The 25469-nt window shown below is 40.0% G+C and overlaps 1 protein-coding gene across 2 annotated transcripts in view; it reads right to left on the bottom strand.

Moving 5' to 3' along the window:
• Positions 1-25469, bottom strand: part of B3gat2 (beta-1,3-glucuronyltransferase 2) — a 65645-nt gene that overhangs the window by 14057 nt on the left and 26119 nt on the right. For both annotated transcript variants that reach the window (XM_078019785.1, XM_005334429.5), the window contains exon 2: positions 16201-16345. In XM_078019785.1, coding sequence (XP_077875911.1) covers positions 16201-16345 — 145 coding nt within the window. The remainder of the gene's footprint in view (positions 1-16200; positions 16346-25469) is intronic.

Genomic DNA, 25469 nt, shown 5'->3' with positions numbered 1-25469 from the left:
AATTTTATTTTCACATCATTTCTCCCACTTCCAGATTCCAACAAACTGCTTTAAACTTCACAGTCTGCATTTGTCATTATTCATTCTAAACTGTCAGTACAGCCACTCGAGTTGCTCACTGCTTTTTCTGGTATAACAACCTTTCATTTTTAAATTCTTTATTCCAACTCACTTTGGCTAAAGCACTTTTGTTAATTTTTTTTCCTTTTCTGAAAGAAATGTCTCTTTTATCTGTAATAATATCTCCTTTATCTGAAATGTTTCTTTTGTCCTCACACAGACACAATGATTTCACTGGACACAAAATTCTAGGACCCATTTCGTTTCCTCCAAACTCTAAGCATCTTTCTTCATTGTTCTCTCATTTCGTATTATGGAAATCTGACGCCAGTCTGATTTCTCTCTCCTTCATAGGGAAGGAGCTTGTTTCCCTCTGAAAACACTTGAGATATTTTTTTTTTTTTTGCTTTAAAATCCTGGCATTTGATTCATTCATTCATTAAATAAAAATATACATAAATAAGCAAAGTGTCAGGGACGGTGGAGAAAGTGGTAAATAAAGTCAGTCTGTCAGTCCCAGGTAGGCTCGTCCCGGGGCTGGGTACACATGCAGTGACAGTGTTGCAAAGGGTCCACGTGCTAGTGAGGAAATTCCAGGGGGTTGCTGGGAGTCAAGGATAATTACACAGAGATAAGGGATGGGGAGGGGAGACAGGAGAGGATAGCTGCTCCAAGAAGAGACAAATCTGTGTGAAGCCCCCACAGGAAACAAGAGGAAGATAACCTGAGAGAGGCTGGGAGAGCAGGGACACCAGACCTCACAGCACCTGGGAGGCAATGGAGAAACCAAATACAGGAGGTTGACAGACAGGGAGCATGTCACTAGGGACAAGGACAGAAGCTGTCCAACTCGTTAGGAGGTTTCTGCTGATCTAGGAAAGATGACAGCTAGTGTGGTAGGGAGGAAGTAGGAGATAGGAGGCAGCACAGTGGGAGGGAGAGACTGGAGAGTGAAGTGACCATGACCATGCCGTATATGGTGTGGATTCTAAGAAAGGTAGTGTGGTGGCTGTGGCCGCAGTGATGACACAGGCTTACCAGCCGCAGCCAACTTCTATCAAGCATTTACTGTGAATCAGGCATCCTTCCAGGTGATGAATGTATTATTAGTGTATTCATTTAATCCTCACAATGAGCCCCCCACCAAGGACACACTGTTATTATCATAGCTTACAAAGGAGGAACTGAGGCAGAGAAAGGTTACTTTGCTAACCCACTTCTAGGAACTGGCAAAGCTGCAATTCAAACCTAGCCATGGAGCCACTCTCAAAACTCAAAGGTTAAGAAAATGGTATCCTATTTCTTGATATTTGTTTCATATACATTTATTTTGTTTTCTAATTCTGAAACTCTTATTGGATATATTGGATTCAAACTTCGTTTCCCTCCTCCTCTCATAGTTTCCCTCTCTTAGTCCTTTACCTGCTAGTTTGGTAGAATTCCTGGAGGTCTGCTTTTCCCCCACCTACTTATATCAAGCCCCTCCAGGTACCAACGTTAGAGCCACTGTGCTCTCACTGTCACACATGGGTCTGTTTCACAATCATGCTCTTATTAATTTACAGGAAACCTTGCCCATTGCCCAGCCCACTCAGGCCTGGTTTGATCACTAGCACCACAGGAGCAGGGAGTTCCTTGTCTGTTCTCTAGTTACTCTTTTATCATAGCTGCTAACTTTTTAAAGATACCACATCCTTAAAAACTTCACTGTGAATACACAATTGAATTTTTCTCTCTCAATTCCCATTAACTATTTCAAAGGGAACACCTGTGTTCCTTTTTTTTTGTTTGTTTTTTAAAATCTATTCATTTTTGTAAAAGAGGTCAAGACTGATCTCACCAATTGAGAGACTACATTTTGGGCACCTGTGGCCACTTAGAACAGTTTCCAAACAAAAACCCAGAAAGAGGTTACAGTGATGGACGCAACACTTTACAAGGGGCTTTGCTAATGGGCTGTACGAGTTTTCCCTTCATGTTAATGAAGGCAACTGCCCAGAGTTAGGTAGGGTTTTGCCAGCAATCTCCATTCCCACAGTGTTAATGAGGTTGAAGCCCCCCTCCACACACTACTCCCCACTGTTCCACTGACCTGAAGTACATTCTCTACCAAGCAGAGGTTACCAGTGTGCTTGGGGAACTTGTCCCAGCTAGCCGCCAGGTCTCTCCTTTCCGAGTTTGGAGATCTTATGGAGACACCATCACTTACTTTCGTATGAATCTTTCCTTTAAGCTGCATACTTTTTCCTCTATCCAAGCCTATCTTCTTAAATCTGAAAAAAAATTCTTTCAAATTTCACTGTATAGTTCCTTTTCTGTTTTCCAGCATAATTTTAGATATTTTTTTTCTAACTTCCATTTCTTACCAGTCTTTTTAATGAACAGAGAGAGACATTGTAAAAAAAAAAAATTTAGTTAATTATAAAAAGACCATCCTTATCTCTCATCCATCAACCATTCAGGTGAGTGGAGATTTTAATCTCTTTTTAAATAGCCTAATATACAACAATTAACTCAAAATGGATCAAGGACTTAAGCATAAGAGCTAAAACTATAAAACTCATAGAAGAAAATAGGGAAAAGCTTCATGATTTGGAAATCCTTCATGTTGGATTTGGAAATGAATTCTTATGATACCAAAAGAGGAGGAAACAAAAGAAAAAAAAAGACTACTAAAATTTAAAACTCTTAGTTGAAGTCCTAGAAGTAGGAAATAGAATAGCAGTTACTAGAGCCTTAGAATGGGGCGAGCAGGGGTGATGGGGAGAGGACAGTTAACAGGTACAGGGGTGCAGCTAGCTAACAGGAATAACTAAAGTTCTGTAGCACAGGAGAGTATGTTTGATAACAATTAACTGAATATTTTAAAAGAGCTACTAGAGAGGGTTTTGAATGTTTCCAACACAAAGAAATGAAGAATGTCTGAGATGATACATATACCAATTACTCTGATTTGATCATTACACACTGCACACATGTATCTATGTGTCCCATAAATAAGTACCATTTCTATGCACCAATTAAAAATGTATTTTAAAATTTTTTAAACTTTTGGTAATCGAAAGGACACCATCAACAGAGTGAAAAGTTAACACAAAATGGGAGCAAATACTTGCAAATGATATATATCTAATATGAGATTAACCTTCAGGACATATAATGAATTCCTGAAACTCAACAATAATCCAAACAACCCAATTTGAGAATAGGAAAAGGACCTGAATAGACATTTCTTGGAAGATGATGTACAAATGGCCCATAAGCACATGAAAAGATGCTCAACTTTTTTTATCAGTAGAGAAATTAAATCTACTATGAGATACTACTTCATTTGGATGGCTATTATAAAAAAAATTAGCAAAACAAGAAAATAAGTATTGGCAAGCATGTGGAGAGAATCTATAACATTTTTGCATTGTTGGTAGAAATATAAAATGATATAGGTGCTGTGGAAAACAGTATAGTTCCTCAAAACTACTAAAGAACTTCCATATGATCCAGCAATTCTATTTCTGGGTATATATCCCAAAGAATTGAAAGTAGGGATTCAAACAGATATCTGTAAACCCAAGTTCATAGCAGCAGGATTCACAGTAGCCAAAAGGCATAAAAAAAAAACAAATGTCCATCCATGTGTGAGTGGATGAACAGAATGTGGTCTATACGTAATGATGAAATATTCAGCCTTATAGAAGGAATTCTGATACAGGATCAATAGGACCTAGTCAGTCTAGAGATCTCAGGTAGGATGGCCTCATTACCAAGATTTCTCAACAGCATCATTTCCATAGAAAATACTTGTATCAGCCAAGGAAGAAGACAATTTAAGTTAGAAAAAAATATATTTTTTTTAATTCTAATAACTGAAAACCATTACCACCAGTAAAGGGGAAAGATTCCCTATATTCATTGATGATACATGTTTAATGCATTAAAAACCTTTTTTAATTGACATAATAATTACACATATTTATGAGGTACAAACCTTCAGACTGACTCTGGGTGACCTAGGAGGGCATTATGACGACCAATGGACTATTATGAACTACAGGAAGGAAAAGTAGCAGCTTCGACACCTACACTAACTATTCTTCTCCCTGGCTGCAGTTCATAGGCACCTCAAGATTCAATAAAACCAAAACACATGCCCCGCACAAACACCAAGGCCAACCCCAGAGGCAAAGCTGTAACTGACCAGAGGCAGATCCCCGAAATGAGTATCTGCTCAAAGCTCCCTGAGTCATTCTGATGTACGCAGGCAGTCGAATTAAGCCGCTCTGGATTACACCCACCTCAGGGAGCCCTCTGAAGTGCAGCTCCCTTTTTAAATCTCATCATAAATAAATAAAAGATCCATTTATAACTAAAAAATATTTTTTAAAAATGACAATGCTGTCTCAGAAGGAATAAGGCCGCGGTATATATTTTTCATTTTGATAATCTTTAAGCTAGAAAAGGAAAGCAAGTTAAAATCAATGAATTCAGCAAATATGATTCAAGCTACCACTGTCAGGGACATCGCCTGCCCAGAGACACCAGAAGAGTCAGGCCCTCTCTCCTAGAGGCAGTCATCAGTGGGCCAGGCCCAGAGGACAGTAATATGAGCGCCACCTCGTGGTCATATGCACAAGGGCAGGGTTCTGAGGGGAACAAGTAGGAGGGGCATCTAAGGAGGACAGAAAATCAGGAAAGAGTTTCCAGAGAAAGAGACTCCTGCATCACTGATGCCATGTGAAGGGAGACTAGAAATTAGGCAGGCGAACATGGGAGACAAAGTAACATTCTATATTCTGAGCTGGACGGCATCATGTGTCACTCTTACTGATCATCAGCTTAGGGCAATGGGGGCTGCCCCTGCAGTTGGCAATGGTGGATGAGGTGGAGACTGAAGCACAGATTGCGATTGGGGTAACCTTGGCTGCTCAGGTAGCCCTGAAGAACTCGGGGTAACGTTAACTTCGGAAGCCAGTGCAGAGAGGTATGACAGTCAGAATTCATGGGCCAAGAAATTGGCATGTGTGCCAGCCCCCAGGTTACCTGTGCAGAGACACAGCCCTTAATCCTATTTACTCGAATAAACTGTCTACCTCTGTATAACAAATTCAAGATGAAAAGTGTATCTGCTGATGCTTTCAGGAAAGTCAGGTTGGAGAAAAAACATTCCTTCCCTTTTGTGACTTGATCAGAAAATGAGAATCATTCTTTTAAATCCTTCCTCACATGTCACTAGTAATTTGTACAATGAATACGTGCCTGTGCTCCACACAGACTTCCTCACTCACAGGGACACATGGGACGCCTGCTGTTACCAAATACCTTGTGAATCTGAATGTTACAAGTGGTCTTTTCTTTTGAAAGCTCAGTGCTTTTGTTTGTGAAGGTAGTGATCCTCTTGCCCCACAGTTCCCTGCCTGTGCTGGCCTCTGGGGTAATCAAACACAACTTTAAGCTGTCCATCTAAAATCATTTGAGAGGCTGTGGCACAGTGGTAGAGGCTCAGCGGTAGTGCTCGCCTAGCACATGCAAGGTGCTGGGTTCAATCCTCAACAACCCCATAAAAACAAATAAATAAAATAAAGGTATTGTGTCCAACTACAACTTAAAAAAAATATTAAAATTGGTTGAGTTCACAGTCACAGTTTGGTCTCATTTCTTGATTAAGATGAAGCACTCATTGAATATCTATAATGCTGTAGTCGGTGCTTTGTAATATTTCATTTCCCCTATTCTGTAGATGAAGAAACAGAGGCTCAGATTAACAATGTGGTCCTTTGGCTGGAGGTGGGGGTGAGTTGAGATTCAAAGCCAAACCAAGTGGCCCATTGCTGCAGATGCACTGGCCCAACTTTGAGCAGCTGTTAATCACTTACTCCCTGTGCTACCTCAGACAAGCTACTAGCACCACTAGACCTCAGGCTCCTTACAGTTAAAGGTAATAAATCTAGCAATCTCCGACAGAGTTTTGAGAGAATTAAATGAGAAAGAACAAAGTGCCTACAAATGTCTGGTAAACACTCAGCAAGCAAAATGTATTTACTAGACTTCTGTGATACAAAGAAAACTTCAGGTTTTCAAAATTCTTAGTCTTGAATGAATGGTTTACTCATTGATGCCTTGAAGGGAATTCCAACACATAAATATAGAACAACTAAGATTGCAGGAGGAAGGTATCCTGGAACCCCTTTTATGTATTTTCCCAGCAACTACTAAGGGGCTCTGTGGAAGGCTAGTGGTATAGTTCAGTGATAGGTCACTTGCCTAGCAAGCCCTGGGCTTGATTCCCAGCACTCCCCCCGCCCCCCCCCACATAAACAAAAGGTGGAGGGGCTGTATGGATCCTGTCCACTCTACCTCTGCCTTGCTCTCCCCCCTCACCAGCCATACTAGGGAAAATTCCCTGATTATAAGCACCAAGATGAACAGGTGCTCCTTACCTCCATTCAACACAGCAGTGACCACAGAACCTGTGACATATTAGATGTGTACCTTGCCTTCGATTCCTTAGAAGGCCCCTTGATGGATACGAAATGAGCAACAGGCTTCCTATGGCCAGAACATCACACCACCATCCTTGTGGCTCTGCAAGTTGTCAGGACAGGATTATCACCTCTGGCAGCTAAAGGTGAAGTCCCAAGTTGGTCCCCTATTATGGTACATTAAAAGGCACCCTATGATATATCAAGTCACTCTATTGAAAACAGTCAATAATCTTTCTTATATGGAACATGCATGCATGGAAAACAGCAGGCTTAAGTTACCAATGGCTCCAAAGGAACAAAAAGGTCACTTCATTTTCTTGAAGTGTTTATATTCATGACGCAAAGTAAACATCATTAGTTTTGACTCTGCTCCTTGGGCTTAGATGGCCTTCTGATCCAAGTTGGCTTTCAGCTTATCACAGAATTATCTGTCAAGAAAGTGTTTGCCAAATTAACCCAGACAAAATTTCTTGTTGACAAGTATCACAACAAAGGAGCCCTGTATCATTATTATTTCTACATCCTTGCAGAGAACCCACAGGAGAGCATCAGTGACCTTCATGGAATTATCCGTCGGCCCTGGCTCTCTCCACACACAGTCACCATTTGCAATAGCCTTTCAAAAGTACATTTTGGGAATGTACTCCAGAACAGAGCAATGCTCAGAACCTTCTGAGGCTGGGTTTGGGGTCCCTGCTGGATCAGGCACAGTGTGCACAAGGTGGGTCATGGCTTCTGCCCACATGGAGGCTGCATCCCAGTGTGTGTGTGGGAGTTTCAACAATGACACAGATGTCATGCCACTGTGGCAAGCACTATGGCTCATAAGCACAGGAGCATATAGATATGGCAAGTCCTGATGGGGGTGGGGCTGTCAATCTGGGACGTCAGCAAAGGTTTCCCTGGGAAGATGGCTGCATGGGGCTGAGCTGAGGAAAGCCATCTAAGCTTACCCCATAGTATCTGCGGGGGGTGGGGGGGTGGGGGGGAAGTCAGGATGTACTGAAGGGATTGGAAGCCCCAAAGGCTGCAAATCTGGATGGTGGTGGCCCCCGCCAGTCTCTGGCAGTGACAGAGAGGTAGAGCTGTCTAGCCCAGAGCATGGCAGTCTCTGAAAAGCTATAAGTAAGGGGCAGCTGAGAAATTCATGAAAGATTCCTCTTCTTTCTGCTTTGAGGTATAGTGGGGACACCAGAGAACAAGGAAGAACATAGCAGATACTATCGCCATCTTCCTCCTCATCTCCAGTCCCTGCATACTCCAAGTTCTCCACCAGGAAAAGGACCCCAATGCACCCAGAGTAGTAGGGTTTTGTGACACACACCCCCACCCCTGCCGCCATACAGACTCCTTTTTTTTTTTTTTTGCATAACTGGTGTTCTGATTAATAGACTGTTCTGATTATCCAAAATGACTATATTTTTTCTGCCTGTAAATTACATTCAAAGGATAATACAAATTACACCAATTAAAACTAAACCAAACTTAAATTTAACACATCAGTTATCATCATATCATACAACAAAAAAGGTGTTAAAAAAATCTAAATGTCTGCTGATTTATGAGTATAATCTGAAATGGCTTATTAAAATTTTATGTTCCTAAGAGCTGTGGTATTTAAGGCCTCCTCTCACCTCCCACCTCCCTATCTTGGCCTCAATGACCCCTCCCCAGATGGCTATGGAGCCTCTGGACATCCCTGCCTTTATTCTGCACCTGCCCACGTGTTTTTTTTTTTTTAATACAATTCTAATGTGTTAGTCCCTACTTGAAAAATTTCAAGGTGCCTCTCATGTATGACCTCTGCTATCCCCTTCTCCTGAACCTGCCCCATGGCAGTTCTGTTCTCTTAAATGTAAACCCCAGACATTCCATTTGTACCTCATTTGCTACCTCATGGTATAGTCAGTGCTATGACCTTAATAGTCTCTGTTTTCTTTCTGCTAAGTACAGGGACAGGGACTGTAAATTCCCCACAGGGTCAATGCAATCCTGTGCTATGTAGAATCTGGGATGTCACTTCTCCCTGTCTATTAACATCAGGCAGAGGGTTGACTCCCAACAACTGCCCACTTCTTGGTTTTCTTACTGCTCTCACCTGTAATCCAGGAACAACAGGTGATTCTGCCCAGGTGAAATTATCCATCGAAGGCTCTGATCCCCCATACTGCCTCTTCTTTGGGACTTGGGTCACTTTTCTCTCTTAAAGCATCATTTGTCTCCCCCATTATTAAAGAAAAATAAAAACCTCATCTTCCCTGTCTCCTGCTCTTACCCCTTCTCAGTGCTGCCACATTCCCTGGGGGAGTTGTCTCTGGCCCTCCTACCTCTTAGTCTCCTTGGGCACTCCCAGCCCAGCACCTTCCACCCTCTCACTTCCCTCAAAGCTCTTGGGCCTTTTAAATCTCCAGAGATGAAAAACTACAGACAGCTGGAAAGATGCTGATGAGTCAAATGGTAGGAAAAGCTAAGTCTCAACAGGAATAGGAATATGAGCAGGGTAGATCCTTTCACCAGACTCGACCCTTAGAACTCCCCAAAAACCACACACCCTTCAAGATGAAGGGACCTTGAAGTCACCCACCTCGCTTCTCCCCACCACAGTCCCCCCATAGGCCTTCTAGCCTCAATTTCCACAGCACCCTCTGTAATCTCTGTCTCACCAAAATGGAACCTTCTCTACCCTTTCACAGATCAAGCTTCTCCCTCTTGCTCTAGTGGAAATGACTTTTCTCTGACAATTTTGCTGACCTTTTACTCCTCTTGTATTTAGACCCTTTCTTCTCTCACATCCTCTCTTATCCCAGGGAATAGTCTTGCCACCACCATCGCAGAGATGCCAAGTATGTGCTTCTGTCTCTCCCAATTCCACATTCCCCAAAGATCTTCCTCTTCCACCTCATGAGACATCTAACAGCTGGATTTGTGATTCACCCACCTCTTCTCCCCAGCTACTGTGGTCCCACATCCATCCCAACACTCCCTTGCCTGGCCATGTTTCCTTCCCTGGCTCCTCCCCTGCAGCCACTGTAAGGGACTGTTCCTACAGAGGCAACCCAGGAAGTCCAGGTGAGCATTCCTGGGTGAGCTCTTCCATTCTCAGGGCTGTGACACACACATGTCCACGGACTCCAGGACAGAGAGCTAAGAGGCCTTCTAGATATCTCCTCCTCCTTAGGAAGCCTCACAGGAGAAACAGTTTTATCACTTTTTGATCACATCTCATTTTTACCAGTCACACACACAAAAATAATAATCCACAGAACTGAAAGTGACCTGTGACATCATATAATGTCCCTTTGCTTTTGTGGATGAAAACAGTAAAACAGAGATGTGGATGTGAAAGTTACCCCTTGCTGAGCCTATGGTATAACAACAACAAAAAAAAATCTGATATTTGGGCAGAATTCCTGGCAAGCAACTTTAAAAACCCTTGAAATGTCCTCAATAACAGGAGTAATTTTGTTATGTTAACGAGGTGACTCAGGGTGGGCCCCTAAGTAGCTTTAGGTTGGTGGCTGGTCCCCAAAAAGAACAAATATGGAATCAGAAGGTCCAGATTTGGGGCCAGGCCTGTAATACCAGCAGCTCAGGAGGTTGAGACAGGAGGATCATGAGTTCAAAGCCAGCCTCAGCAATGGTGAGGCACTAAGCAACTCAGTGAGACCTTGTCTCTAAATAAAACACAAAATAGAGCTGGGGATGTGGCTCAGTGGTTGAGTGCCCCTGAGGTCTGCAATCCCCTCAAAAAGGTCTGGGACTTTGGGCTTGGAATCCCAGCAGCTCAGGAGGCTGAAATAGGATTGCAAGTACAAAGCCAGCCTCAGCAACTGAGTGAGGCCTTACACAAGTCTCAAAAAATAAAAGAGCTGGGGATGTGGCTCAGTGGTTGAGCACCCCTGGATTCAAGAAGATTGAGATTTTGGACCAGGACACCTCTGAGAAAACCTGGAGACTCAGTTCAATCATAAAGCCAATGACTTAATTGATCATTGTACAAAATGAAGATTCAATAAAAACTCTGGACAGGGAAGTCAATTGGAGCTTCCTGGTTTGCAAAAACATGTATATGTGCTGGGGGGGTACTTTTAAGAGGAAAGGACACAAAGGCCTGCTCTTACCCTCTCCCCATTAGCCCTCTTGATCTGGCTAGTTCTAATTTGGGTCCTTTATAATACCACTGTAATGGTAAGTGCAGCGCCTTTCTGAGTCTAGCAAGTCTTTCTATGAAATTATCAAATTTGAGGAAACTATGGGAAGCATCAACTTTATAATCAGTTGTTCAGAAATTCTGGTGGCCTGGACATCCCTCGAGTGTGGCCAGCATCTGGGTCCTCTAACTTGTGGGGTTTTTACTAACTCCAAGTGATTTGTGCCAGAATTACAGTACACCTAGCTGGTTTTACTGGAATGGGGTACCTACTGTGTGCCAGGAACTTGACAGGGAACAGTATCTACAGTCATTCATGGAGCACAGTGCCCTGCCTGCTGCCTCCTAGATAATAAAATGCACGCAAACATGGAGAATCCAAAATAAGTATCTCGTCATTAAGTTCCAAAATTTTAAAAAATCTACACCTTCAGACTAGGCTGAAAATCACCTCAAGTTTAGTTCTTTCAAGCAATGGTTCTCTCTGACATTTTCTTAGAAGTGGTCAAAATGAGTCTATCACTTGAAAGTAATTCCCAGCCCTCAAAGTGGAACTAAAAATGTTGTATGGACTGCTTCACTTTTAGCCAGCTGTCAGATACCTGAGCTGTTCTAGAGTCTACTAGTAAAAATCCCAGGGTCTCACTGAGTTGGCAGAGTAGAGTATCCACCAATCAACTACCAAACCCAACTGCACTTTGCTCCTAGGGCCAAAGTTCCATGTGTAAAGAGAACTGTGTTGGGGTTTGTGTTAAAACAAGGCTTGGGCCAGGCACAATGGCACATGCCTTCAATCCTAGTGACTCAGGAGGCTGAGGCAGGAGGATTGCAAGTTTCAGACCAACCTTAGCGACTTAGCAAGACCCTGTCTCAAAAAAAAAAGAATTAAAAGGGCTGGGGGTGTAGTTCAGTGATAAAGTATCCCTGGGTTCAATTCCCAGTACCAAACAAACAAAACAAAACAAAAACTGTGGCTATGGCCAACATTAGCCTGTTACAAAACCTCACAAGGACACAATAAAAATAAAACTATAGACCAATATCCCTGATGAACACAATTGCAAAGATCCTCAATAAGGGGCTGGGGTTGTAGCTCAGTGGTGGAGCACTTGCCTTGCACATGTGAGCCACTGGCCTCAATCCTTAGTACCACATGAAAATAAATAAAATAAAGATACTGTGTTCATCTATGACTAAAAGAGTAAAAAAGTACATTAAAAAGATCCTTGATAAAATACTAGCAAATAGAATTCAATAGCACATCAACACGATAGGCCATTATCAAACTGGATTCATTCCAGGGATGCAAGGATGGTTTGACACACACAAATCAATAAATATAATATATGAGATAACAGAAAATGTCATACTGTAGATAGAGAAAAAATATTTGATAAATTCAACATCCCTTCATAATAAAAGCCCTGAGTAATTTAGGTATTAAAGAAGGACTATACCTCAACATAATAAAGGTTGTATATGAAAAACCCATAGTCAACATCATACTGAATGAGAAAAAAGTGAAAGCAGTTCCTCTAAGATCAAGAACAAAATAAGGGTGTCCAATTTCACTACACTTATTCAACATATTGCTAGAAATTTTAGCTAAAGCAATTAGGAAATAAAAGGCACACAAATAGGAAAGAAATTAAATTATCTTTGCAGATGATATGACTCTATACATAGGAAAACCTAAAGACCCACCAAAAGAGTATTAGAACTAATAAAGGAATTCAGTTAAGTAGTGGGCTATAAAATGAGCATGTAAAAATAAATAGCTTTTCTATACACCAATAATAAATTTGCTACAAAATCATGAAAGAAATCTCATTCACAATAGTCACAGAAATAAAACAACAAAACACACCATAGGCAGAAATAAACTTAATTTAAAAAGTAAAAAGACCAATGAAAATTATGACACTGAAAGATGGAAAGAACTTACAATTCATGGTTTAGAAGAATACCGATTAAATGTCCATAGTACCCAAAGCACTCTACAGATTCAATGTACTCCAACAAAACACTGATAACGTTCTTCATAAAACTAGGGAAAAAAATCCTAAAATTCATATTGAAATGCAAAAGACCTTGAATAGCTAAAGCAAACTTGAGCAAAAAGTGCAAAGCTAGAGGCATCACAATATCTGATTTTAAGACATATTATAAACCCACAGTCATAAAACCATGATGGTATTGGAGTAAAAATAGACCCATAGACCAATGGAACAGAATAGAGAGCCCATAAATAAATCCACACAACTTCAGCTGACCAAGGTGTCAAAACATACAATGGATAACAAACCTCTTTAACAAATAGTACTAGGAAAACTTCCCACATTTACAAGACAGAAACTTAACCCCATCCCTCACCCTGCACAAAAAAAAATCAACTCAATGTGGGCCAAAGACTTTAATACAAGACATGAAACTCTGGAACTACTAAAGGAAATGTAAGAGAAACACTTCAAGATATTGGTACAGGCAATGAGTTCCTGAATAAGACTCATAGGAAGCAAAAGAAAAAGTTGACAAATGGGATTACATCAAACTAAAAAGCTTCTGCACAGCAAAGGAAACAATCAATAGAGTGAAGAGTGTACCTACAGAATGGGAGAAAATGTTTGCTAGCTATTCATCTGACAGAGGGTTAATATCTACAATACATAAATAATTCACACTTTACAACAACAAAAAACAAGTAATCCAATTAAAAATGACCAAATGATCTGAGCAAATACTTCTCAAAAGAGAAACTATAAAAGACCAATAAATATGTGAAAAAAATATCTTTAGCTATTGGAGAAATGCAAATAAAAACCACAAGATACCATCTCACCCCAGTTTTAACGGCTAACTAACATAAAAATAACAAATGTTGGTGAGGATGTGGAAAAAAGAAACACTCAGACACTGTTGGTGGGAATGTTAATTAGTTTAACCATTACAGAAAACAGTATCAAAATTCCTTAAAAACTAAAAATACATCCACCATATGATCCAGCTATCCCAACCCTGATTACATATTCAAAGGAAATGAAGTCAGCATAAAAAGAGATACCTACCTACATACCCATGTTTTGGGGGCACTATTCACAATAGCTAAGATATGGAATCAACTGAGGTCTCTATCAATAGTGGAATGGATAAAGAAAATATGGTAAATATACACAATAGAGTATTATTCGTAAAGAAGAATGAAATCCTGTCATTTGCAGGAAATGTATGGAACTAGAGGACATCACGTTAAGCAAAATAAGCTAGACACAGAAAGACAAGTATCATACATTTCATACATGAAAATTAAAAAGAAATAAAGAAAAGATGACCTGAATGTAGAAGAGGGATTATTAGGGATAGTGCAAGGGGAAAGAAGGGAGCAGGGAGGGAGTTAAGCATAGAATACAAGTGACTGGACATAATCAATACACAATGCATACATGGGTGAAAATATCACAACAAATTCCACTAATTTGCAAAATTAATATGTGCAAGCTGAGTGTGGTAGTGCATATCTGTAATCCCAGATACTCAGGAGGCTGACGGTAGAAGGATCACTTGAACCCACAAGTTCAAGACCAGCCAGAAAACGTAGTAAGATCCCATCTCAAACAGCAAAGTAATATGTGGTAATGATTACAATGAAAATTAAAAGAGGCGGAGGAGAAGGAGGAGGAGGAGGAGGAACAACAACAACAACAACAACAACAATAGCGGTTGTGGTCGCTTTAGGAAATATTAGGACCAAAGATCTGTCCACTGACTCCTTTATATTGTATTGTATTTGTTCTTTCCAAGGTGGGAAACTAGCAAGAGGAAGGATCTATTAGCAGACCTTGGTGGTCATTTCATGCCATTTCCTTATTTCACACAGGACGCTAAATCCCAGGGAAGTAGAAAGACTTACACTAATGTTCTCTAAATTTTCTGCCCAAGGCTATCTGCAGTCAAGCCAGAGGCTCAATTTTCAAAAGACACATTATGATCAGCCTTATATTTTAAGAACTATAGACTCAGACTAGACTGGAAAGGCCTCTTTCGAGAGTCATCAGACTTTCCAAATATGACTCATGGGCTACTCCATCTGCCTCCAAGTAAATGTTTTGGCTGAGAAGCCAGCCTAGCTGTGGGGCTATATGAAAACCAAGGGTATGGCTTTGGTTGTGAGAGGGATGGAGAGGTCAGGGCATGAAGGACATGGCAGAGGGTGGCCAGGTAAGAGCAAGAGATGTAGACTGCCCTGGGGATCAAAGACCACAATATACACTCCCCAAAAACCAGGTGCTCTGGAAATGTCTGTTAAATGCCAAGTAAACACATCCCATTTCGTCCTCTCTCATGATGCAGTGTGGCAGATCCACCACCCAGCCATTCACGAGAACTTGGCCCCCAACTTACTCCTCGCATTCTTCAACTCTTGCTCCCTTCCATTTATAGTATCATCAGAATAAAAGTGGTGAATCCAGTTCACAGCACAGCCTTCATCAATCAAAATTCTGAGCACAGAGATTTTGACTGTGGTTGGGAAATATACACAAAGTTTTGGGCATGCACAGGCTGATACACAGGCAGCCCTGGTGATGGATGAGATCAATTTTTGAAGACTTTCTGCCTTCATCTTCCAGGTTACGGATGTCAGATTTTTTTTCCCAACTCTCAGCCTCATATTCCAAACTACAACCTTCCACAATAATCATAGGCATCATTTTATATAACCTCTAGAAAATGAGTCACTTTATGATAAAATAGCATTTTAAAACTTGTGGTCTACTAAAGGTCTGATTCAATTCAGTTGGTTGGTTTGGATGAAAATATAAAAGTTATACTCAAGGGATGGGGATGTGGCTCAAGCAGTAGTGCGTTCGCCTGGCATGCGTGAGGCGCTGGGTTCGGTCCTCAGCACCACATAAAAATAAAATAAAGACGTTGTGTCCCCCGAAAACTAAAAATATTAAAAAATTCTCTCTTTAAAAAAAAGTTATACTCAAAGCTAAGAAATGCTTAAAAAACTAGTAATCCATTTTATATTTTAGCTACTTAATGAATGTATCAATAAGGCATCAAATTTATCAATAAGCATTAAAACGGCTTGTCAATTTTAAGTTATTACTAAAGGTATCAATAAAATTGGTATGTGTTTAATATATGAATCAGTCTTCTTGAGAGAGGCACCAAAAGGTTCCAGCCTACAGGAGCCAGGTCTTATTCTCACTGCCAAACCCCAATGCTCAACCCAGTACCTGGCTTGTAAATGTTTGTTAGATAAAGGGTCAGAGAGGTGGCAAAATGGAAAGGAATAAGCATTTTCTGATCACTTCCAAAATCAATCTCCACATGGACTAACCAAAAAGCCTATCTTGAATGTTTAAATATTTTACCTGCTGAATATGTAATGATCTAGGATTTTATCCAAATTGGGCTTTTAAAGCCTCTTTTTCATGGAGCCTATTGTAAATGGAAGCGTCCTAAGGGCAGTCAGGCAGGAACAAATGTCACCATCACACTCCTCACCTGCCATGTCGATGGCAAAAGGCCTGTCTGCTCTCCAGCCGGTGTACCAACCAACGACTTTTCCATTTTCCACCAATGGACGTTCATAGCGTCGACCACCAACCAGGCCCACTGGCCAGACAGAAACCTTACGCGTGGTTCGCATCTACAAAAGGGGGAAAGAGATGTGTTTTAAGTTTTGTTCTGGAAAAGAAGCAAGGAAAGGAACATGACCCACACAGAAGAAATCGGAGGGATGGGTGGTACATATTTCAAAAGATGAAGGTTTCTAAACAGAAGCCTTCCGTGGGTACATATGCTAGCCCAATTCATTATGGTTTGGCCACTAAGTGCCCTCAGCATCTACTAGTATAAATGCACCTGGTTTAAAGCTCAAGCCTTAATAGAAAGCAGGTGTCAATACCTGAATCACTTACTTGAAGCTAAGTTGAGGCTATTGAATATTTTCCATTTGTTTCAAAGTTGAATCTTTCACACAATACTTCGTATCTTCTGAAGGGAGAAGGTTTACTTTCCCTTCAGGGAACTTCATGACTCAGTAAGAGCAAAACCTGAAATCAGAGGAGCCATGGGAATGTCCTTTCTTTTAATTTACAGCTGTATATACACAGACATCTTGGCTGGGACATTAATAATGGGATCCAGACTCAGGACAGTAGGCATCCTACACAGTGACAAAAAGAAACACCCTTAAAAAAAAAAATGACCTGCCTTTCAAGGCAGTCAGGCCAAAGTAGAGAAGATAAATGCCTCACAAAGGTGTTGAAGTATTTGATATTCTTCCTGCCACATGGTTATGCACGGTGGAATACCAGTTAACACACCCTCATCTGAGAATGATTTGCTGTACTTCTTTAAGGGGAAATGTTCGTAAGAAAGCTTGTCAATTTCAGGCAGCATTTCCAAGGAAAACCATCTCTATTGCCATCTTCTGCTAGCCCACACAGCACTGGAATGCAAATTAGCACTCTTCCTTGGGCAGATGCATAGCATGCTGGAGCCCATGGCCATCAGAAACCAACTCCTGCTGTTGAGGTAATTATAATTTTGACACCAGCGCTTTATCTTTTATTTACTATAAAATTGAACTGGGTCGACACGATTGGGTAACCCAGGGTTAAAATACCGATTATCAAATTTTTAATGAAATGAAGAAGAGCGATATGCTGGGAAAGATTTTCAAACACAATTGGAACAGAAGTCATGCTATTAGAAAGTAATTAGAAGCTCCCACCAGCTAAGCACCCCCAATTTCACTTAAGCTTAATGTCCTACCTTATTCCAGTAGATTTTAAGGGCCTGAAGCGTTTCAGGTAAAGAAGAGTCTCATTGCACTGGTCTTCCTCAAATCTGAAACTACTATTTTTATATTTCTATCACTTTTTCAATAAATTAATCACAACTGTCTTATGCAAATTCTAAATTTTATAATTAGAAAAAAACTTTACTGAGGTACAGACTAAAAAAAAAAAAAAAAAAAAAAAAAAAAGAGTGTACAGGCCCACGACTGTCATTTTTTAAAAGGACCATTTGCATTGCAAGGCTGGCCCTTAGCTGGGGAACTTGCCGGGAAACATGTCCTATGCTGCTAAGGCTATTTTGTCTATTTGGGGTATTAAACACCCACTTATTCTTTAAATCAAAAATTTTGGTAGGCAAGGGGTAGCTACATGACCAGCTCTCAGTAAAACCCATGAACTCTGAAGTTTTAAACTGGTTTCCCTGGGCATACACACTGCACATCTGTAGCTAGGTTTCTGCTGCTGGAGGGAATGTGTGCTCTGCCTGCTCACTCAAGGGAGGGGAGAACAGAGGAAGCTGGTACACAGATTCCTACAGATTCTGCCCCATGTCTTTATTCTTCCTAATCCACTTTGTATTCTGTGTTGTTTACAGTAAACGTTAGCCATGAGTACAATTATTCACCGAGTGCTGGGAGTCCTAGTAAATCTCCAAACAAGTGGATAACCTTGGGGACCTCGGAAATGTGGATACAGAACAAAATGAACACTTTAAATGTAAAGTTTGGCACACTTTGACATATATACGTACCTTGTAACCATTACCACTGTGAAGATAATTGACAAATCCCCTACCCACAGAAGTCTTTCTGTGACCTTTGTAAATCCATCCTTCCAGTCCTTTCCCATCTGCCCCATCCCCAGAAAACTACTAATTTCCTTTTTGCTATACTATGTTTGGATTTTCCAGAATTTTATATGAATGTAATTATATAGCATGTGGGGTGTGTGTGTGTGTGTGTGTGTGTGTGTGTGTGTGTGTGTGAGTGTGGCTCCTTTCACTCAGCATCATTAATATGAAGATTCATCCATTTGCAACGTGTATCAATAGTTCATTTCTTTGTGTTGTAGAACAGTACTCCATTGGATGGTTAGCAGCTTGTTCTACCTGCTGACGGACATGTAGGTTGTTTTGAGTTTTTGTTTGTTAGAGATCAATCTGCTATGAATATCTGTATACAAGTCTATGTGGGTTTCATTTTTAAATATTAATACCTAGGAGTGGAAGGACTGAACCACATATTTAACTTTATACAAACTGCTAGTTCATTTTCCAAAGTGTGTGCGTCATTTCACATTCCCATCAGCAGTGCATGAGACCCCCACTTCCTCCACACCCTTATCAACAGTTGGTATGGCAAGTCTTCAATTTTTGCAATTCTAATAGGTATCAGTATTATCAACCGTGGTGGTTTTAATTTGCATTTTTCTGATGATTAATGATGTTTAATATCTTATTGTACTTATTGCCACCTGTATCTCTTCGGTGAAAAGTCTGTTTGAATTTTCCCCCCATTTTAAATATTGGTTGTTTTCTTACTATTGAGCTTTCAGTGTTGTTTAAATGTTCTATATACAAATCTTTTACTAGAAATATGATTTATTGCGGGGAGCCATCCGTGAAAACCCCACGAGGAAGATCTTCTCTGGGCAAGAAGCCAGGGAGTTTTTAGGTTTAACCTGGCTCTCCCGCACCATAGATTGCTCAAGGCACATGACCTTTATCTTCCTCTGCTAGGAAGATCTCTCCTGGTTGCTTCAGAGATGGGCATAACCCATTGGGAACTGGACAGCCCACCTATAATCCTTTCTGGTGAAGAACGTTCGATGGAAGACCTTTGATGTCCCCCGATATAAAGCCAGCAAGCATGGGCTCCATTTTGGTTTTTAATATAGAAGCTCAGTTCCTATGATCTGCTAGCTTGTCCTGCCTCTGTTTTCTGTGTCCTGTGGTTTTTTTTCACTGTTCTATTTTTCTTAGCTTTTATTTCGCAGCCAGCCTATTCCACGGAGGGGAGACCCATTTCCATTGCCTGCGTGAAACATGGGCAAGAATTTATAGTTTTCTCTCAGTCTGTGGCTCATGTTTAATTCTTATAATTGTTTTATAAAGAACAGAAGTTTTTTCATATGAATCAAGTCCAATTTCTCAATTTTTTCTTTATGGATCATGCTTTCCGGTGTTGTATCCAAAACAGCTTAGCCCAATCCAAGGTCACAGGGATTTCTCTTCTTTATAGTTTATGATCCATTGTTCAGCTGATTTTTGAATGTGGTATGAATGGCTGCTTAAAGGTATTTTTTTCCACACCTTTTATTTTTGTTGGATTTACTTTATTCCAAATATGTTTAATTGTCTTGGAACAACTGAACTGCTTTTGCATCTTTGCCAAAAACCAGTTGTGCGTAAGAGTGTAGATTTATTGGAAGTTCTATTCTGATCCATGGTCTACTTGGTGATCACAATGCCAATACCACATTGTCTTGATTTATTGTAGATTTTAAGTCTTCTAATCAGACAGTGTTAATCCTGCAACTTTCTCCTTCATTTTGGAAGTGGTTTTCACTTTTCTAGGTCCTTTTATTTTCCAAATAAATCTCACAGCTTGTCAATTTCAGCAAAATGTTGATAGGATTGCACTGAATCTGTATATCAATTTAGCTCAGATGACACCTTAATAACATTGATCTACCACAAACATAATCTTCCTCCCACTTTATTTACATCTTTTATTTCCCCTAGTAATGTTTTGATAATTTAATTCTTGAATCAATATTAATATTTAATGTGTTTACATCCTAAGTCGTTATTACAGGTGGGAACAAAATAGAAAATATACTAATATTTTCACCAAAATAGAATTTCCTGTCCTCAACTCACTCTATTTTCAGGCTCCTGTTCCTTCATATACTGTGGAAAATGAAAACATTTCAATTTATCTTACATATCAAACATACCAAACATACAAAGAAGCCAAGTATAATCTAATAAATACATATTTTAATTAACAGAATGGCTTTATATCTATAAGGCACTAAAAATAGTACTGAGCTCTTTTGGGAGGAATATTTCCTTAAAGGTTATGATTTATTTTGTCTCCAAACTCTTTTTTTTTTTTTGCAGTGCAGTAAATTTTCAAATCTGTAGAAAACTAGTGAGAAGACCCCTATTTCAGATTTCTATGTCCTTTTGAGAAGGCATAAAATTTTGCCCTGCATACAGCAAGTGCCCAATAATGCTTGAAAAGTGAGAAAGTATCATGTAGTAATTTAAATATGGGTTCAACCAGTATATGCATGAGCTGTACAAAAGAGATGCTTATAAGCAAAGAGGGAAACAGATAAGAAAAGGAGGTTAAAAAAATTTTTGTTTTTTCAAGAAAAGAGAAACTGCCATTAAAGAGATTAACCTATTTCTATAGAATGGCTAGGAAGAAGACAATTAAATATGGTCATAGAAATTAAGCATGTTTTGTGGCAGGCTTTTTATTTAAACAGAGCCATGAAACATGTAGGATTTTTCCCACAGAACACAGAATGATCTATGGTTCTAAGTAATGAGGTGAATCAAAGAAGCAACACTTCACAGGTTTTGTTTGCATACTCCAGATTTCTGAGAGAAGTTCAGAGCTAACATTTGTCCAAGTTTTATTTTTCCGGAGGGTTAGAAGTTAAAAAAGTGAGGTGATAATTGTATAAAAGCAAGTTATGTGGCAAGAGGATGCAGTGCAGGTATGCTAAATTTTTTTTAAAGATGTCATTTAAATAGTTGAAAATTTTGAAAAGATCCAGATGCTCCTGCAGTCTGAAGTGCTCTGAAATTTGCTGTGGAATGGCTTCATCACGGCCCCTCTGCACACGACCACTATCCTATATAGAGTGCCAGACATTTCAAAGCAAAATAGCACAGCTATTTACAGAACTTCTTCATGTCCCCCTTGGGATCTATCTTTTGTTCTGTCCTTTTCACTCAATCTATGTTCTTTAAGGATAACTTGGCAGTTCGTTTCTCGGCAGACAGGGAGGAAAATGTTACAATGACTTACTATTAAAAGTATGAGTACCCTTCTATAACTAAAATATCCTGTGTTTAAAAGCTTTGTTACTTTCTTAGCACAATGTAGCAGCTACACAATCATCACAACTTTAAAGTGCATGGTTTGAGCTCTAATTCAAAACATTAGTTGCAACTGATATTAAGGGGAAGTAATTCACAAATTTAGAAGCATTACAATGTTACAAACAGGTCAGAATCCCAGGGGCACTTTTCCTATATATTCAATGTCAGAGTCCCATTCTGTCATTTACTTTTCCTGCTACGACTCCCAATTAAGTGGGCAGGGCTTGCATTAGCAATGGTAACCATCCACTCTCATGACCAGAGTAATTCCCAAACACCCAATGATTATCAAGGACACATAAGAGACAAATGGTTTCTCTCCATACTCCTCCAGGATAAATACCCTTTAAACTATTCCAGGGTGAGTGGTACTTGTTTAACACATTGTCTTCTCTAGGACAGGAGGGAGGCAGGTAGCTACTGTGTATTCCATGTCTGGTGACTCTTGCCAATAGCCAGCTCTTGTGTTTAAAGCCGCAGGAGGGTGGTGGTGGTGGTGGTGGTGGTGGTGGTGGTGGTGGTGGTGGTGGTGGTGGTGGTGGGGGAGCCAGCTACCAGCCAGCTCCAGGGACTGGAACACTTCAGAAGATCACATACAGACCATCATCAGAGCACCCTCAGAGGAAAACAGAAAAAGTGAAGCAAATGCCTTCAGCTTCTTTGAGGACACGGTACTAGTTGAAATCATGTTTTATTTTCTCCAAAGGGAAAGAAAGTAAGTTCTTGATCTTCTGAAATTTAAAATGCTATAAGCAACCTCAAGGAGTAGAATTACAATAAAGAATGTGGCGCTCTGTATCCTGTTTTTTAAACTCGCAATTTCAGTGGGGCACACAGACATACCGGCATGCGCATGCATGCACCAAATCCACCAAATCCAATGGGACCCAATGAATTAAAGACACAAAGGAAACACTACTGTAAATAGGAGGAAGATCTGAATACACATTGATGACCTAGAAATAAGTACCCTTCTAATTTCATTGTCCATAGACATCTGGCATTTTCTAACACAGAACAACATTTTTATGATGTGACATACCCATATTTTTCTTTGGCACAAACTTCTGCCCCTCTTCTTTCTTGCATCTGCTTTCCAATACTTTCATGATCCATTTTCTTCTTAGTTGTATCTCAACTCAATGCTACTCATTCCATTTGGTGTCCTTTCCATAACTTTATGCTGTCTTGGTTTCTTTTTCTTTCTTTTTTTCTTTTTGGTGTATTCTGATTTCCATACAGTGCCATTTCTGCAGCATGAACTTTTGAGGTGCATAATCAAGTTATTTTGAGGAGCTAAAAACTCCAGAAAACAGAAATGTCCTTATTGCTCTATTCTCAGTCCTTCTCCTATCTCATTGGGTAGAAAATCGAGTCTAACATTTTTTTTACATGCCTCCTTTATTTTTCTCAATAAATGGTTTTCACAGACTTAGAGGTGCCCGGCACCTGCTAGGCTCTGAACAGGGCAGAGAGGGTCTTTGCCTCACAAAGACAATATTCTGGGAGAAAAAAAATCAAAACAAAACAAAACACTGATACAACTAATTATAACCTTAGTTGCTTTTTATACTGGTAAGGGCTGAAAGGGAAATGGTGTTGTGAGAGAAGTTGCAGAAAATCTGACCTGATGGGGGAACTGTTGGGGCTTCCCTGAGGACCTTAGCATGGTCTGAGCCCAATGTCTGAATGTCAACCACTGGGTTCTGGAAGACCAAAACCTTTCTAGGAAGAAAGGGACTGAAGGGCCACAGGTCCTCTACAGGAACACTTCACAGTATTTCCCCTGCTTTTCTTAACAAAAAAGATCCATTTTGGATGGTGGACTTTGAGGGTCTAGTTCCCACTGTAGGAGTAAAAATAAACATATTCATAAGAGGAGACTAGAATGTTTCATGTGGTAACACAGTTGAAGACATCAGTATGAACTACACATAGTTTAATCATAGATGGTTACATGCAGACATACTGATATATGTGTCTTCGTGGGTTAGTGTACACACACACACACACACACACACACACACTCCCTTGCTCGGTTAGCTAAGAGGGCCTAGAAGAATGGCACTCCAGCAGCACTGAGTGCCCCTAGCATACAGATGGTGGTCTAATGCCATGCTCCAATTAAAGGAACTGGATCTACTTGAAGAAGTAGCTGAATTTAGGGGTCAAAAATGTACAAGATGACTCCGGGATAACTTCTAGAACTAGAAAGTAAGGAAGTACTCAAAAACAAAGCAAAAATTCAACCTCCCCAGCAATGGAGGCATGCAAAAGGCACACAGGAATCAACCGACAGAGCTCTCACTTGCTAAAGTTGAAGGAATTAGAACAAGATAAAGTACTATTTGATTACAACCAAAAGTATAAAATAATATCCATGAGTCCACATTGATTACGGACAAATGGATAAATAAATGGAGGAACAAAACTCCACATAAAATTCCAAATAATTTATATTGATATCTTCTATTCTGCCTTAGTAGAGCATAACTCTCTAATCCTTAGGTGTGGGCTACATGTAAGAATTTCCTTTGGAGAACTTCAGTGCAGTATGGACTATGGAGTGTGTGTGTGTGGGGGTGCCCTTACAGTGAAGAACCCTGATAGGTCCCGTCTCTGCTAGATGATCAAGGTTAACAGCACAGTGATAAAACATGTTGATAGTGTCATTCTCATCCCCTGATATCCAGGGAGCATACTATCTCTGTGGTATTTTCTAATACTATTCTATTACAAAAGGAGTCAAGGATTCTTGAAGAATAGCTGATTCTAGGAGTGTGATAGGAAATATGAATGATGAACCTAGAGCAGCTTGTAATGCCACTAAGTAGAGAAGTGTTTTTTTTTTTAAATAGCAACTCTAAACAAATTCACACTAATTGAAACAGCTGCTAATGACTAAAGATGGAACTGACCACCAAAATTAACATTGCTAGTATATGTCCTTGATGCATTATGGAAATGGCACTTTGTCTCTCTGGTCTTGTCCCCCAAAGCCATAATCACAGTCTAATAGAGGTGCATCCTATAATATAATTGACCAGGATTGCTCAAAACAGTCAAGGTTATCAAAAGCAGAGAATTTGAGAAACTGTCACAGCCAAGAGGAGTCTAAGGAGAAAAGAAAGCTAAGTATAATGTGGAGTCCTAGATGAGCTCCTGGAACAGAAAAGGGCAGCAGGACATCTGAATGAAGAACAGGCTTTAGTTAATCAAGTGTCATATGTGTGCCATATTAATGATCACAGGACTAACTGGTTACAAAGGATACAGAAACTCTCTAGGAGCTTCTCAATTTTTTTATAAATTTAAAACTATTCTTAAAGTCTGTTGATATTATTATTATTATTATTTTACATTATTATTGTCATTTTTAAAAGATCCACTTCAAAAGCTCCAAAGGTGATCAATTTTACTCTTTACTTACCTTGTTGGTGCGACTTATCCTCTAGACCGGAGTGAATTTCTCAATTACTTTCTGTGCTCTTATTTACTGTGCAGACTAGAGTCAGAAAGCTGGAGCATGCAACTACATTTGGCCCTGGAGGAAAGTTTGGTTTGGCCTGCACAGGAATTTTGCGTTTTAAATTGAGATGCAGTCAAATGCAAAGATTTCTAGCCTCTATATTATGCTAAGCAAAATAAGCCAATCCCAAAGAACCAAATGTTTTCTCTGATATGCGGATGCTGATTCACAATAAGGTGGGGGTGAAGAAGAGAAGTAATTTGGACCAGACAGAGGGGAGTGAAGGGAGGAGAGGGAGCGTGGGGGTAAGAAGGATAATAGAATGAATCAGACATTATTACTCCATGTTCATATATGATTACATGACCTGTGTAACTAT

This window comes from Ictidomys tridecemlineatus, chromosome 8 (assembly GCF_052094955.1).
Source record: "Ictidomys tridecemlineatus isolate mIctTri1 chromosome 8, mIctTri1.hap1, whole genome shotgun sequence".
NCBI classification, from domain to species: Eukaryota; Metazoa; Chordata; class Mammalia; order Rodentia; family Sciuridae; genus Ictidomys; species Ictidomys tridecemlineatus.
This window is presented reverse-complemented; position numbering and strand designations above follow the sequence as displayed.